Source organism: Sebastes fasciatus, chromosome 12 (genome assembly GCF_043250625.1).
Source record: "Sebastes fasciatus isolate fSebFas1 chromosome 12, fSebFas1.pri, whole genome shotgun sequence".
Classification (NCBI taxonomy): domain Eukaryota; kingdom Metazoa; phylum Chordata; class Actinopteri; order Perciformes; family Sebastidae; genus Sebastes; species Sebastes fasciatus.
This window is the reverse complement of record NC_133806.1, coordinates 34,527,194-34,545,139: the sequence shown is the minus strand read 5'-3', so window position 1 is coordinate 34,545,139 and position 17,946 is coordinate 34,527,194. Positions and strand designations below refer to the sequence as shown.

General features: G+C 42.8%; 1 protein-coding gene across 5 annotated transcripts in view; it reads right to left on the bottom strand.

The window, feature by feature from the left end:
* LOC141779802 (glutamate receptor ionotropic, kainate 2) overlaps positions 1-17,946 on the bottom strand; it is a 342,007-nt gene that overhangs the window by 197,337 nt on the left and 126,724 nt on the right. For all 5 annotated transcript variants that reach the window (XR_012596437.1, XM_074654834.1, XM_074654832.1 and 2 more), the window contains one exon: positions 9,686-9,867. Coding sequence is in view for 4 of the 5 variants with exons in the window: in XM_074654834.1 (XP_074510935.1) it covers positions 9,686-9,867 (182 nt within the window). In the remaining variant the exon portion in view is untranslated. The remainder of the gene's footprint in view (positions 1-9,685; positions 9,868-17,946) is intronic.

Sequence of the window (17,946 nt, the reverse complement as noted above, 5' to 3'; positions counted from 1 at the left end):
CAGAAGAGTGCCGGAAACCTTTCAGAGCTTATATTCCGATTTTTTGTATGTGTCTTATGGGCAATGAAAACAAATCAATAGATAACTTGCATCCTGTTCAGTTCTAATAGCTATGGAACACCTTTACCATGAGAGAGGCTCGGCCATGATGCTCCGTTAAAGAAGTCACGTCGGGTGATGAAGATGTTGTCAGATTCAGGTAAGCTAGCTAGCTAGCTATGTGTTCAACTGCTTGTTGGCTAACTAGCTCGTGAAATTGGTGCTTTGGTCCAATCAGACATGCATTAACCCCATAGAGCCCAAATGGAATGATCCTTTGTTTCTTAACCATTGACAGTGGAATCAGCCTCCTTAGATACACTAGTGGATTGTTGTGGGTCACCCCTAGCGTTAGCTAACAAGTCATCAAACACAAAGCTATAACCAGCAATGACCTGAATCTGACAACCTCACAACGGGACTTCTTTAGCGCAGCATCGTAGCCCAGCCCTTTCTCGGGGTGTTCATTTGTCCAATAATTGATAATGGCTGATTCTGATATAGTTAACTACCTAGCTAACTACCTAGCAAACTACACTACCTAGCTAACTACCTAGCTGACTACCTAGCTAACTACACTGCCTAGCTGACTACCTAGCTAACTACCTAGCTGACTACCTAGCTAACTACCTAGCTAACTACACTACCTAGCTGACTACCTAGCTAACTACCTACCTAACTACCTAGCTAACTAACTACCTAGTTAACTACCTAGCTAACTACCAAACAAACCTCACTACATAGCTAACTACCTAGCTAACTACACTACCTAGCTAACTACCTAACTAACTACCTAGCTGACTACCTAGCTAACTACCTAGCTGACTACCTAGCTAACTACCATTTTCCGGTCTTTTCGCGGTCATTTCCTTCGGAGATTGCAACTGAAGTGTAAGTATAATCAATTTATAAATATCCAAATGTCTATGTGTCAAATTTCATCTATATGTATGGCCGTTTACATGTTGAATTACTACAGGAAAGTGACTTTGATGAGATAATGCAGTAAGAACACTTTAGTTGCGCTCGGGCGACGATCTTTCCCCTGAAAAGTGTGTCTGTATTTTCACTGTACTGCTAATATGAGTTAGCTTATGAGCGCAATTCGTAGCTAGCTTTACCCTGCTTTGTCTAGCCAATGAAGATAGAGGATCATGTGTGACATAATCTGTTGTCAAGTGAAGAGTGGCAGAAATGTTGGATGTCTGAAAAAAAAGTTGTGGCCGCGGGAAAAGACGAAGAAAGGATCCCGTAGCATTAGTGAAGGCAGGCAGCTGTTTTGTTTGTGTGTTTAGCTCTGAAACATGACAGCAGACATAAATAACATTAACATTTTTCTTGTTCATAAGCCAGGCTACATGAAGTATATTTATGCATAATGATCCAATAAATAATGCAAATAATGTTTGTGTGTGTGAGAGAGAGTGACTGACTAACTGTCTCTGTACATGTGTTGAAAGCTTATGATTGGAAATATTAGTTATAGATTAACCTCCAATATACATATATATATATATATATATATTTGTGTTTTTGCCTTTCAACGTTCTCTCTTGTATGGTTTATGTTCCTGGCTAAAAAAATAGAGAACAGAGAGAGAGAGAAGGAAGAGGGCAAGAAGAAGGAAAAGCAAGAAGCAGGAAAGAGACAGTGAAAAGCAGGAAAGAGACAGAAAGAAAGAAAGAGACAGAGAAAAGCAGAAAAGAGCCAGAAAGAAAGAAAGAGACAGTGAAAAGCAGAAAAGAGCCAGAAAGAAAGAAAGAGACAGTGAAAAGAAGAAAAGAGCCAGAAAGAAAGAGACAGAGAAAAGCAGAAAAGAGCCAGAAAGAAAGAAAGAGACAGTGAAAAGCAGAAAAGAGCCAGAAAGAAAGAAAGAGACAGTGAAAAGCAGAAAAGAGACAGAAAGAAAGAGACAGAGAAAAGCAAAAAAGAGCCAGAAAGAAAGAAAGAGACAGTGAAAAGCGGAAAAGAGTCAGAAAGAAAGAAAGAAAGAGAAAGAGACAGAGAAAAGCAGAACAGAGAAAAAGAAACAGTTAATGTAAGTGAAGGTAGGTAACATGTGTGTCTGTGTGGGAGAGAGTTTTTAATTTCCTTTACAGGAGCATCAAGATGTCAAAAAGAAAAGATGGATGTAGAAATTGTAATGCTGCTGTGGCTAAGGTAAATATACTGGAAAAAACAAAGTTCGGAAACTTGTGTTTGGTCGATTATTTCTCTGTTGTTACAATGCTAATTGGCATTGTATTTTACATCGTTGGAAAGCCTGTTTATTTACCTTTGCAATGATGTCCAACTTGTAAGGATCATGCATTTGTGGGATGAGCAGCACAGCTGATTATGTGGGTAGCGCCCAAGAAAAATTTGCCAAAATGCTCCGCCAATGGTAAACAGTTTATTCTCATAAGGCTGCCAGGAAGCCTGCAATGACTGCCCTTCACCGTCAGGCCCGTTTGCGCTGGTGTCGACAACACAGACAATGGAACCTGAACATGTGGGGGAATGTCATGTTCAGTGTTGAGTCCAGGTTCTGTCTGCCAAAGTTGGATGGCAGGGTCAAAGTATGGAGACAACACGGAGAACGCTATGCTGATTGTTGCACCGATGGAGTAACAGCTTTGAAAGCCATCTCAATGCAGGGAGATATCGGGATGAGATTCTGCAGCCAGTGGCGATCCCATATCTCCACAATCTGGGACCTAACTTCATCCTCCAAGATGACAACGCTCACCCCCACAGAGCCAGGGTTATCACAGACTACCTCCACAATGTGGGAGTAGAGAGAATGGAACGGCCTGCCAAGAGTCCAGACCTCAACCCAATTCAACACTTGTAGGATCAGCTTGGGCGTGCTGTACGTGTTAGAGTGACCAACACAACCACGCTGGCTGACCTGCAACGAATCCTGGTTGAGGAATGGAACGCCATCCCACAGCAACGTTTGACCAGGTTGGTGACCAGCATGAGGAGGAGGTGCCAGGCTGTTGTGGCTGCGTATGGATCTTCCACCGCTACTGAGGCTCCTGACGGTGTATTAAATGAATAAAGTGTAAAATTGCCAATATGTCTTGTTTGTTCCTTGTTACTGATAGAGAGTTCAATCATCCAATCCACCAAACAACTCAAAACAAGAGTCAACACCAACAGGAGAATACACTGTTTACCATTGACGGAGCATTTTGGCAAATTTTTCTTGGGCACTCCCCACATAATCAGCTGTGCTGCTCATCCCACAAATGCATGATCCTTTCAAGTTGGACATCATTGTGAAGTTAAATAAACAGGCTTTCCAACGATGTAAAATACAATGCCAATTAGCATTGTAACAACAGAGAAATAATCCATCAAACACAAGTTTCCGAACTTTGTTTTTCCAGTATATATTTGTCCATGCCTGTGGTAAATATGCATGTCTACATGTGGTAATGTGACAGTTTATAGAATTTATCAACCTTATTCAAGACATGAAATCTGCCTTTAAACCTAATTTTGAATTTTATATCTGACTGTGCAAAAAATTAATGTGCATTTGCAGATGCCCAACATCCGGCAGATCCGGAAGAGGGAGAGGAAGACGAGGAAGTTGACCCAGGAGGCCATGGAACAGGCCCGCCAGGAGGTGGAAGCAGGCAGGCGGAGTATACGGCATGCAGCCCACATGTTTGGGGTCCCGAAGTCCAGCCTGAGTGAGCGAGTCAGTGGAAGGGTGGCATCTGACTGTGTCCAAGGTCAGAGGACTCTCCTCACCCCTGCAGATGAGTATTCCCTGGTAGAATACTGTTTGTATTCTGCCAGTCACGGGTTTCCACTGACTCAAGCCTCAGGTCCTGGCCCACGCTCTGGCCATATACAACCTCTGCTACCAGGACGCACTAAAGACCCCACTTGGCCAGACGTGGTGGATAAACTTCAGGGAGCGGCACCACCATCGCCTTACAGCCCAGTACCCAGACATAATTGACTGTGGGAGGGCATCCTGTGCAAAGAAGGGGGCCATCGAGGAGTACTTCAGGCTCCTCACCACCACCCTGGAGGAGCATGGGCTGAGGGAGAAACCCCGTCAAATATACAACTGCAACGAGACAGGGTTTCAGCTGGACTCGGCAAGAATAAAAAGGTCATCGTGCCCCAGGGGACCAAACATGCGTATAGGCAGGCCACCTCTGGATCCACCTGGATCCAGAGGTGGTCCGGGCGGCACAGAGGGAGGGGGTCATCCTCCTGTGTCTGCTACCCCATACAGTACATCTCACATCCTTCAGCCTCTGGATGTGAGTTTCTTTAGACCCTTGAAGACAGATTTCTCTGGTGTTGCAGGAGATCTGTCAGCAGTGAGCCACAGTTTTCAAGGGTCCTAAGAGACTCCTACAAGAGGGTGAAGGATCGGAGAATGGTGGTGGCTGGGTTCAGGAGGTGTGGCCTCTACCCTCTGGACCCAATGGCCATCGACTGGTCACGGGTCATGCCGTCCGGGCCGCGGCGTGGGACCTCCTCCGCACCACCTCCGCCAACCCCATCGGCATCTTCCTGAGCCGTGCCTGATGTTACCCACCCCTCCCAACATCCCCTATCCCCAGTTGCCCCTGTCCTGACCCCCCAGCCCCAGAGTCAACCACCCCCTATCCCCAATCCCCAGAACCCACCGCCACCTGCCCCTCCTCCTCCCAATCCCTACCTCACCCATCCCCTGGTAACATCAGGCCGAATCACAGTAGACCTGGCCCACCTCGTGGCCGAAATAAATTACCATCGAAACACCGGAAAGGTCAGGAGGAACACCACCGAGGCCAAGATACTGACGGCTTAGGAGATGTCCGACGTCATCGAGGAGGCGGAGGACCGTGCTGCAAGTCGGGAGGCCCAAGCTCTGGCCAGAAGACAGCAGCAGCGGGCCGAAGACACCAGTCCAGCAACCACTTCCTCTACCCTGCCTGGCGGCCCCAGCCGTAGCAGAACAGTGCCCCTCGGGCTGCTCCAGCCACCAGCTCCGGCCTTTCCACCGCCGGTCCCTCACCCACCTCTGCCCCCTCTTGTGCCTCCCACGGTCCCGTGCAGGGAACCTGACCCTCCGGGGAGTTCGGAGGGATTGGTGTCGTGGGTCCAGTGCGACAACTGCCACACATGGTTTCACACCATGTGCGTGGACTGGGACGAGGAGCTGGATGACGATGATTATGATTATTTTAAATGTAATTTGTGTCCAGATATTTAATTAAATTAATTTTTAATTTATGTATTTTAATTTTTTACATGTTCTATCTTATTTTTGTTGCTTTTAAATAAATATTTTTTATCCTCTTTTCAATCATTTGCTCTAGTCATGTGTCTTTTGATTAAAAACAATGCACCATTTCAATCATGAATACTTATGTTTGTAGTTCTACTATAACTCTTAACAGAATAACGCTAATGTTAGCAGAAAACAGTCCGGTTTAGGAAACAGTTCCGTTACCTAACTATCTAACTAACTACCTAGCTAACTACCTAGCTAACTAACTACCAAATGTATGACCTAGCTAACTAACTACCTAAGTACCAAGCTAACTACCTAACTAACTACCTCATTTACTACCTATCTGACTAACTACCTAATTTACTACCTAGCTAACTAACTACCAAATGTATGACCTAGCTAACTAACTACCTAAGTACCAAGCTAACTACCTAACTAACTACCTAATTTACTACCTACCTAACTAACTACCAAATTTACTACCTAGCTAACTAACTACCTAAGTACCAAGCTAACTACCTAGCTAACTACCTAGATAACTAACTACCTAAATACCTAACTAACTACCTGGCTAACTATCTAGCTAACTAACTACCTAACCACCTAACTACCTAGCTAACTAACTAGCTAACTAACTGCCTAGCTGACTACCTAGCTAACTACCTAACTAGCTAGCTAACTACCTAGCTAACTAGATCGCTAACTACCTAACTAACTACCTAGCTAAGCTACCTAGCTAACTAACTGCCTAGCTGACTACCTAGCTAACTACCTAACTAGCTAACTAGCTAGCTAACTACCTAGCTAACTAGATCGCTAACTACCTAACTAACTACCTAGCTAAGCTACCTAGCTAACTAACTACCTAGCTAACTACCTAGCTAACTAACTACCTAGCAAACTACCTAACTAACTACCTATATAACTACGTAGCTAACTAACTACCTAGCTAACTACCTACCTAACTACCTAGCTAACTAACTAACTACCTAGCTAAGTACATAGCTAACTACCTAGCTAACTAACTACATAACTACTTAGCTAATTACATAACTAACTACCTAGCTAACTACCTAGCTAACTGCTTAGCTAACTAACTACATAGCTAACTACATAGCTAACTAACTACCTAAATACCACCTAACTACCTAGCTAACTAACTAGCTAACTAACTGCCTAGCTGACTACCTAGCTAACTACCTTACTAGCTAACTAACTACCTAGCTAACTACCTAACTAGCTAACTAGCTAACTACCTAGCTAACTAGATCGCTAACTACCTAACTAACTACCTAGCTAACTACCTAGCTAAGCTACCTAGCTAACTAACTAACTACCTAGCAAACTACATAACTAACTACCTATATAACTACATAGCTAACTAACTACCTAGCTAACTACCACCTAACTACCTAGCTAACTAACTAGCTAACTAACTGCCTAGCTGACTACCTAGCTAACTACCTTACTAGCTAACTAACTACCTAGCTAACTAGCTAGCTAACTACCTAGCTAACTAGATCGCTAACTACCTAACTAACTACCTAGCTAACTACCTAGCTAAGCTACCTAGCTAACTAACTACCTAGCTAACTACCTAGCTAACTAACTACCTAGCAAACTACATAACTAACTACCTATATAACTACATAGCTAACTAACTACCTAGCTAACTACCTACCTAACTACCTAGCTAACTAACTACCTAACTACCTATCTAACTAACTAACTACCTAGCTAACTACCTACCTAACTACCTAGCTAACTAACTACCTAACTACCTAGCTAACTAACTAACTACCTAGCTAAGTACATAGCTAACTACCTAGCTAACTAACTACATAACTACTTAGCTAATTACATAACTAACTACCTAGCTAACTACCTAGCTAACTGCTTAGCTAACTAACTACCTAGCTAACTAACTACCTAACCAATTACCTAGCTAACTACCTAGCTAACTAACTACCTAGCTAACCTAGTTGATGTGACAGATGAAAGACGGAGGAACAGGGGAACTATTGAAAGTGGGCAGTGTGGAATGAGGTGAATAGTAAGCAGTATCCAAACCATCCAGGTTACATCGCAATTTATTACTATTATTATTATTATTATTATAATACTGTACTATAATAGAGTTTACTAGCTTGACCATGAAACACAGAAACAATGCTTCTCCTTTATTACTATGTTCTAGGGATTAGTAGCTGGTGGATGCATGCTGACTCTCTGGCTGGGACATGCGGTTTTAGCCTCAGCCTTTAGCACGGTATTGTGTGCCATCATGTGCATATTTAAAACCATGTAATAGGATTTTTGTTTTTAAAAAAGCAGCTGAAATCATTAAAAAGTGAAGTCAGCTGGGGACAGTTTTCAACCAACACAAGCTCACACCAGCTAGCTACAGATAATGAAATCAACAAGAGACAGTCATCTTCTGAGCTGACCAGTTCCCTGGTCATTAGCTCAAAATGAAAAGCCTTCTTTTGTTTATCGAATTATTATCGAACACTCATTGTTGACTGTACGTTTTGGTTAATAAGCCTCCTTCAGCATTGTAAACTGTTAGCGTTGGAACTATATTTTTAACAACAACTGGACGCAGTGAAAAATCGGAAAAGTTATGCTCTCAGTTTGGATGCAGCTGTAAACACCCAAAATGTTGAACGTTTACCTCTTTTTTGGTTGTAGCAGATTTGTTCAAATTGTTTTACGCAAATGATATGTCCTCACTATCAAAAGGTTATGTTCTCTCCTGACTGTTCACTCCAATTTTCCGCTGTATTTTACCTTCCTTATTGATTTTCAATACATTTCTCGCTTTTTGTGATGTGTGAACCCTAAATATAACGCATTTAAATAGACCATTTTCTAATTCTTGAATATTTCACAGTATTTCCCCTGCTAGTCGTTGTGCTACAATCTCTTTACCAGACACTGTAATTTCTGTGTAGGCTACACAGAAATTACATTAATATTGATTCTCAGTCTGATTTTCTTCCTTGTTGTTTCTACATTTTGGGGGTAAAGGCTGCTAGCTGATGAAGAGTACTTACAATCTCTAAGTTATGGGTGTGTCATGTAATGAGAATATCAGAGCAGGACAGTCAAGTCTTTCATTAGCACCCATTAGTAGGGTTTCTCTCTGATATTATTAATGAGAGTATAGTCCTTGACCTTCCCCAGCAATCTACCACTCAGGCATTGATTAAAAACCCTAGGAGAGTGACAGAGTCCTGGGGGTGAATCATGTTGTCTTTAATATTTGATAAATCCTGCAAGCAGAAAAAATATGAATGCTTGCTAATTGAGTTACTCATAGCAAAGTTCTTCTTTTGATGACATTCTTGGGCTGCATGGAAAAGCCTTTGTGTAGAATTGTGAAAAGAAAGCTAAAGTCTAATGTACAAGCTTTTCCTTGCAGGCTACCCTGCATATATGTTAATACTGTACATCACTCTAGACAAGCTACAGGGCATCACAAATACTCTAACCTTCACTCGGGCTTTGTGGCTGCTGTAACTTGTTAACATGGACGCCAAAATAAAAAACAACAGGTTCCGCAGCCGCCACGCGCTGCTGACGTTTCCTGTGTGGACACGTCGTGAAAAAAAGAGGCGCCGGCGTATATGGACTCGCAGGTGGCGAGGAAGACGTGGACAGTATGGCTTTTCCATTTTGCAGAGAGTTGGAGGTTAACCTAGCTAGGCTTTACTAGCTATATCTATTATACATTGTTCTCTTGATAGCTACGCTCTAATTATTGTAAGAAAAGCAGAAAAACAGACACGTTGGGGAGGCAGCTTGTGGCTCTGCTTCAACTGTGTGACAGCCTGTGGACAGCCAACCAAAAGTTCTGACATGTCAGAAATTCATTCGACCGTCTGACGGCTGGTCGGGAGGAGTTAATCGGTCCTCGGTCCCTCCCCCGTACACTGCACGGCAAACGACGCCCGAAGAAGCTGAAATTCGGTCCGACTATAAAATGAGTCGTTCAAAATTGATGTGTGAATACTGATGTGTGTTCTGTTGTCACCATAACAATTAACAACAATTGCCATTTTCTTTTGTACTAGTCGAATGACCACGGAAAACATTTCAACATCCATTCTACTCCTATTGTATCTCTATGGTTGAACCCTAAGGACTGAAACATATCCCACATAATCATACAGACAATTGCATGTATTGTTGGTACAAAATGTGTTAACACACGTGTAAAGCTGCAGTTTCAAGCATCACAGGGAAGTATGCTTTAGATGACGCTGTCTTCTTGGCCCTTTGCTTCTATTCAGACCCTCACAACTGTCTCCTGCTGTATTTCCCACCTTCACAAGGATGTAAGAACACACGTGTGTAGAGCTACACGCACAAATATGTACACGCACACACACACACGCACGCACACACACACACCTGCTTCAGAATCCCAGCAGCCATTTCGTGGCCACAGTCAAAGATGATGTGGAACTCCTTCCCTCTCTTCATCTCTTTTAACAGCGGCTTAGCATCCTTGGTCTCTGCAGGCAGCTGCCGGATCTTTAACCGGATATTGTACCGGGACGGCGCCTTTATAAGTTCTTGCAACCGAATCAGACCTGTAGGGAAAACAACAAAGAAAAACAACATTTAAAAGTTTTATTTTGCCTGAAGAGTCATTGCTGTTTGGAAAGTACCCGATTACAACTGGTAGGCTACAGTCCTGCTCCCGTGAGGGCAATGAATTTCCTAATAAGAAATTTCAAATATATGTACATACATTTCCACAGTAATTGAGGTAACAGCTCCTCCTGATTCATTTGGCGGTGGTGGTTATAATTAGAGTGAGGATAAGAAAGCTGCAGGGATATATTCCTGTTGTCACTTTATGTCTAATGAAATCCGTTTCTCTTCGACAGCCCCCCGACCCTCTCCTATATTCTCTGTCCTAAACACAATCTTTTTCTTTCAGTGTCTTTCTATTTCCTCTTTCCTCTCTCATATTATCCACAGCACATCTTAACAGTCTGCCTTCGTATCAGCAAACCTTGATCCAACTATACAAATATTCTTAGAAACACAACAGAAAGATATCAATACTGTACATTACCTGACAGTCATCATTCATCATAGATGACATTGATTGTGTGCTCACTATTGATCCCTCTCTTCCTCTATAGGCCACTCACTGTTGTGAATAGGATATTTGTGAAGTCAAGCATGCTGCAGAAATTGACTGGGACTTCAACAGAATCATAAACATCTTAATTTTGACAGATACATGTCCACGGTAATATTCAATCAGAGCATTTCCTGATCAATCATTTTTGTGTTGCAGCAGAAGAATATATACATATACAGTATATACTTTCTGAAAGGTTATTCAGAATGGATTTAATGGTTTATGCATTAAAGGACAAATGTGTCATATATTTACTGTAATAAATCATAAAATGACCATGATATGTCATCAGAGATTAAGCAAACATGCTAAATTGAAATAGTGGCTTCTCCGACAACAATGCTTCAGCCAGTATGTTCTCCTTTGACATTTCCATTCCGGTCCGGAACGTCTGTTTTTGTTGTGGCCGGTATGATCCCGTCCACTGACCATTTCAACACCCCTATTACCACATTATGCAACAAATTGGCACTCAAGCACTACACAGCCTTCAGCAGCCATGGAAGCAAGCTAACCAGCTGGATCAACAGAGAAAACGTTAACATTAGATTCTACCGACCTGAAAAGCCTGGGCACATCTCTCTGTGGTCCGTGTGCAGCTAGTTATCAAGGCAGCGACTATTTGAGACACACAGCCGCTGAAGGGATTCAGACTACTGCTGCTGGCGAACACCGTTGGTAACCCTGAAATTCTGAAAATGTACGCTAACTGCTATCAGTCACAGTCAGTATAGAATGTAGTATATATAGTATATTGAAATGTGTTTGTGTTTTGTGTGAGAGTGAGTGTCTTTGTCTGGTGAGGATCTTTGTTTCCCATCTAGGTGCTCTCTCTCTGATTGGCTGCAGGTGTGGGATCGGTCTGGGGTGTGTCGGCTGCTGATTGGTCCAACCATAATCTCTGCAGTTTAAAATGCTCAGGTAGTCTGACATCAGTGGGACAGCAGCCTTGTTCTGTCCTCGGCCTCCAAACTTTTGTGTTAAAGGGACTGTTTGTAACTTTTTAAGCGTATAAATGTAGCGGGTCGGCACACATGCGCGTTCGAATATGCGCGCTCGCGTGTGGCCGGAGCCTCGTCTCCGCTGCCTGCTCTCCTTCACTTAGACAGCGTGCGCGTCCTCCACCTCTAGACGTGAACGCGCGCTCACTCCACACTGCAGAAGAGTTAGTTTAGCTCTGAGAATATCTAGTGAATGCACAGGGGACGTTTGTGCAGAAATAAATGCTGCAGCTCCTCCAGACCAACAGAGCTTTCCCGTGTCTTGTGAAGTGACAGAGTTCTTCAGAGAGTTACGTTGTCTTCTCGTTACCGACCGGGTGCCGGTGTCTCCTCTGTTCTCTCCGGCTGCGGAGACGCTGTAGAGCCCCGCTGCATCAGCCTGCACTTAGGCAGGAAAAGCCAACACTAGGATCAGATCTAAACCATGTTCATGGAGAGACCTTGGTCTGGTCAGCTAACATTACTGCCAAGCAGCTGAAATATAGAGTGATATTGTGGTTTTAGCTGACGTGTATCTCCTCACTGTGTTGAGCGATGCTCGTTCAGGTATATTTAGAGCGAGCCAGCGTGAGCCCGACGCTGACTTTCGTTGATTTCACGGCCACAGGTGTCGCTGTTAACAAGCATTTCTGAAAGTTAAAAATAGTCCCTTTAAAGCTGTGATCTACAGTTGAATCAGTAGCCTTAGAGCCCTGGTTGGCTTCGTCATTGTGTAACTTGTTGAAGGTTTTCTTTGTTGCTAAAGATAGACTTCAGTGGTTGAGGTGAACTGCCCTCTTTTCTCCTGTTTCTGCTGTATCCTAGGGAGCCAGGTTTAGTACCTGTCATTCTGTTCAGGGTTAGTCAGATAAATGATTTAGTTTGTTGTTTTGGCCTTTGTTCACCCTGAGTTATATTGTTTCATTTTATTGTTTGTTAACTTGATTTTTAGTAATAAATCTTTTTCACTAAAATTAAAATGTAGTCCTGAGACTGTAGTTTGGGGACCGAGGAGGGAACGTCCTTTTACCCCCTAGGCGGGGGCGTAACAGGCCCCTCATCCCCCCTCCCATAACAAGGCCTACTGGTGGAAGACTGGCATCAGGGCATCACATCATCACTCTTTGTCCCTGCTCACCTCTGAAAGAGACTATGAAGTAATTTCAGTGTTCAACACCAAGAAGCCCCGTTGTCTCCCGCTGGAATCATCAACAGTAAGATCATGTACAGTTATGGACTAATGGCCTATTTCATTATTATTGTTTGTTGGGTTTATTTTATGTTCGAATCTGAACAAGAGTGAAGAGAGAAGATAAATATGCATGTCAGGAGTAACATTACCTCTGATGACGATGTAGAAGGCTGGTAGGATTAAACTATTTTGGTCAACATCTGCCTTTCAGAATCTTATAAGTAGATGTTTGGTCTTGGACGGGACAGGCCCCCCTGATTTTCTCTGTGCCCCCCCCTGAAAGTGTCAATGAAAAAAGTTCACATAGACAACTGGCCTCTAAAAGGAAACCAGACAGACTTCATACCACCTAGTTTATATAAAGTGAATCTCTAGAAATATAACTCCAATTAATAATATCTTGTCTAAAAATGAACAGTGAACGGTTTATTTGTTAATATTTTGCGTTAGTTGTGCTCAAGTTTCATCCATTTCTAAATCCTCCACATCCATTCCAACTTACTCTGTTTTAAATAACATCATGTCGTGTTTTTTATTCACACTAGACATTTTAAAATAAGATCATTTTAAGTTACATGTGCTTTCGTAATATTAAATAATGAAAAACAGATGTGCCGAGTTATTGCCATTCTACTCTGACTGTAATTTAAAAACTAAAAGTGATCACAGGTAATTAATCAAACTATATTTATCACATGTGAATTCACACTGACTGGACCAAATGCTATTTTAAATACCAGTCAGGCATCAGTCTTCACATCTCCAAACAGGCACATGGGTCTAAAGCGGCGCAGCAGTCCTGTGTCTCTGCCCGCAGCCCACCGTCCCCAGCTGCTTGGCCTGTGGCATTATTTGTTTACTTCCTGCTTCCAGATGAGTGCACTGCACTGTGGGAAACCAGCCTGCAGTCTGCTGGAGCTTCAGTAGCCAGTCGCTGGTTTCCATTAAATCAAACACTCTGTCGCACACTGATGAGGATATCCCTAGAGTGTTGACCTGTGAGACACTGGCAGTGTTCCATTTAACCATCTCATGACAAAGTGACTCCTCTGCTGTGGCTCACAACATCTCAGAAACACTACTATGGATAATAGAAACCAAGCAGACAATGAAGATGTGTCACAGAGCTCCCAGTAACCGTGGCTACTGGAGAAATAGCTGTGCACAAATATGTCTATTATATGCGATAGTGATAATGATAGTTGGTTCTTGCATACTTTAAGTAAATAAAAGTAGTTATGTCGCAGAAAAAACTTTTTATGAATGAAGGATTAAGACTGGTTAAAACATAGAAAAAGGAAATATCAACAAAAGGCAAATATATACTTCCCATGTTTGCCTGAGAAAGCATGACTGCACCGTGGCCAAGATGTATGACCACGTGGATTGTATGCACCAACCAGTGCACCAAATGTATATGTACACTAGAAAAATAGAATGGCTACTTGTTATGAAAAGAGGTTAAAGGTGTGAAGAGGTCACATCTTTGTAATTCCTCTTTAACCTCTTCCACGCCAACTTTACTGTCTTTCAGAGGCTGTAGCAGGCTACATCTAGAGCTAGAGCTAGAGCTAGAGCTACATCTAGAGCTAGAGCTAGAGTTACATCTAGAGCTACATCTAGAGCTAGAGCTACATCTAGAGCTAGAGCTACAACTAGAGCTAGAGCTACATCTAGAGCTAGAGCTACAACTAGAGCTACAGCTACATCTAGAGCTAGACCTAGAGCTACATCTAGAGCTAGAGCTACATCTAGAGCTAGAGCTACAACTAGAGCTAGAGCTACATCTAGAGCTAGAACTACATCTAGAGCTAGAACTAGAGTTACATCTAGAGCTAGAGCTACATCAAGAGCTAGAGCTACATCTAGAGCTAGAGCTACATCTAGAGCTAGAGCTAGAGTGAAGCTACTGGTATCACCTGAAACTAGAAAAACCTAATGAATCCATCGGTACCAACCATGTCATACTAGCTTGTCGGGAAGAAGGCTACATAATACTCCGAAGTTATGCTAAATGTTGTCGAGGAAAAACTGTCATGTCCATTTTCAAAGGGGTCCCTTGACCTCTGACCTCCAGATATGTGAATGTAAATGGGTTCTATGGGTACCCACGAGTCTCCCCTTTACAGACATGCCCACTTTATGATAATCACATGCAGTTTTTTACATGCAGTTTAGATATGTTATTTTTTTCTCCTATTCTAAAATGGTGTATCTGAATATTTCTGCATCCTGGGGTCCCTAAACAGTCTTGAATTCCATAAATTGGGTATCACTGTAAAGCTGAGACTCTGGTGGATCCAATGAGCCCAACTGGGTTCATGTGTGATGATGTTAGTCCCCATAGGAGACATGTCATTGACCTCACTGTATAACATGACCTGTGGTGACCTCTAGGATAATCACAGCCTCATGAAACTTTACAGCCACAAACTAGAGACCTAGAGCATTCAGAGGATGGATGGATCAAACTAGAGACCTAGAGCATTCAGAGGATGGATGGATCAAACTAGAGACCTAGAGCATTCAGAGGATGGATGGCTTTCCTAGGTATCTAACTATAAAGCAAGGAATCTCTGTCTGTCTGTCTGTCTGTCCCTCTGTGTGTTATTGCATATCTCGAGAACCCCTCATCCGATATAATTCACAGTTTGCGGGTGTATTGTTGGGGACTCAAAGAGGTGCAGTGTCCAATGTGGTGCAATTTGGCCAGATGGTGGCGCTATAACAATGAACTATCGTTATAATCTTTTAGCCTGTAACCTTTGAACCGTAAGTCTCGGGGTTAAAATTATTTTTCCTGTTTGGAACAGAACATCTCTGGACCAAGCCTTGGAAAAGTTCCATTTTGAGATTTTTGATGTTTCATACAGTTTTGCTACAGCTGGCCCTCAAAGTTAGCTCAAATGCTGTGGGCAGGGCTTATATTAAAAATGTCCTGAATGCTTTGTGCAATTGCGACCAAATTTGGTGGACATGTGTAGATATGATACCTGAGTGACCATGGCAAATGTGGTGCCATTTGGCCAATAGGTGATGCTGTAGCAGCAGCATCTAACTATAAAAGAAGTATTCTCAGTCTGTCTGTCTGTTTTTATGTATGTATGACTGCCATTCACATATCTCGAGAACAGTTCAGCCAATCAACTTACAGGGCGGGTATAAGCAGCACTACTGGGGGCCAAGCAATCGGCCCTTTCCGGGCAGGCACATGCTCAGAACGGGTACTGCTTTAGTATTGACAATAAGGGGGTTTCTGAGCAGTTTACACAACACAAGTACTCGCCATCCAATCGGCAAAAAATGAAATTCTTGAAATTTCCAAATGTCAAAAGTTTTTGATCCCAAATCACAGCATGGCTTTTTCTGTGGTGTTCCTCAAGGTCTCGGTGTCTTAATGTGGTATTTGGAGGGATTATTGATAATTTTATCAATTCTCCAGTGGTAAGAAAAATGGTTAAATTTAGCACCAAATCTGTGTAACAAATGGTATCAAACCAAAAATTTGCTGCAACAACTTATGAGACATAAGTGAGGATGGGAATGACCATCACATACTTCTATCATAATGTTCTAGGCCCTGGTAGACTCTCACTATTCATTTTAATGAATTAATTCATGTTTAGTTCTGATTTAAGACTAGAACAACTTGACACACCGTGCTGAGCTGTATCTCAATCTAATCTTCAGGTTTCCAGCTTTCTCTGTGACATATAGTATAGTGTTGACCTGCTATCTCCCTCTAAGGATCCTCTGTCAACCCGAAGGACAAACATGGGTTTTTGGTGGGTTTGGGTGGAGTGGAATAGGTAGTACAATATTTTCAGTCATAATGGAGGTGGCTCAGATCTCATCATGTGCTTAACATGACATTATTTTAATGTACTTTTTACCCCGATCAATTGAATTCCTCTATATTTCTGCGTGAAGCAGATAGTGACTCTAAATGTCAGCCTTGTGTAAATGTGTAATTGTAATTGCCAGAAACAATACGGAGGAAATGAACTCTCTGTCAACAATACGCCAGGGCCCTGTTCTTATTTGACTATTAACTTACACATTCAGCTACTTGTCTCTTGGCACCCTTCATCTCTCTGTGCTGCATGAAGAAATATCTCTCAGTGTGGGCAAAGGGCCAGAGCTGTAGACTCAACTCACATGAATCTGATGACTACAGTCCAAATGATCAACAAAGACTTGCAACTCAGTTTAGACGTAAACTCCAACAACATTTGAAAGATCTGATCCACGGTAGGCCAATGAATTTTGAGAATTTTGAACAAAGGACTGGCACAAGTTCTTCTTTAAATCTTAAAAACAGATCCAGCGAGTGGCATCTGATTTACTGTACATGACAGATGGAGAGACGCATGGACAGATGGACCCATGCTGATCCATTTAGTCCCTCCCATGATTCCACTGGGGTTGCCACCACGCCTGACAAATTTGTGATGTGCCAAAGTAGTATGAGTGGATGTCCTCCAACATTTTACCTGGCTTCATTTGCATGTAGACAAGTGTATGAGACAGCTAAAGTGTGTGTGTTTGTGTGTTATATTTGACTCCAGTCCAATCTCATATGAGGGCTTGATGTTGCATGAGCTGTCTTAGGAGAAAAACAGCTTCCTCTGCTGGAGCAGCGATCGCTGTTTTACGGTTAGTTAGTTAACATCAATAAAAGCAGCCCGACACATCTGACTGCTGCACTCGCTCATCATAAACACATGTTGGAGCTCTCTAGCTCTCCCTCTCACCCCGAAGACGTCTTGCTCTCCATTCTGCGTGGCTGAATCTTCCTTCATACCTTTCCAAAATCTACAAGCACAGTCGAGAAATCTAGAGGGTAAAAATACTGAAGTGGGAGAAAAGAGGGGTGTCAGCGCTGATCAGTATTGACAGTGTTTAATGTGCAGCGACTGCTCTAGGATCCATATTTAACTCTGCATGAATATTTCATCCCCTCTAAGCGTTTATTAGGGGGCCGTCTGGGAGTCTCCTGAGCGTAAAACAGATCGGCCTGCCTGTGATAAATATCCTTGTAAGGAAACGGCCCCTCAAGCGTTCCCTCCCCAGCTCCCCTCCGAGTGCATCGCGACAAGGAAGAAGAGTTCCTTCTACTGGGCTGCTCAATCATTATCGGTCACATAGACGTTAAAGTGATTCCCCCAGACGGCCGATCCGCAGCGCTGCATGATGGGAGTAATGGCTGATCAGTCACTGAGCTGCAGACTCCTGGGGTCAAGGTTAATGTGACCCTCGCCACATCGGCTTGCTTATTTATGTTCAATTAAATGCATGTAACACGTTGGAGAAAGATTAAAGCAGACCTGCAGTCAAAGGCTCT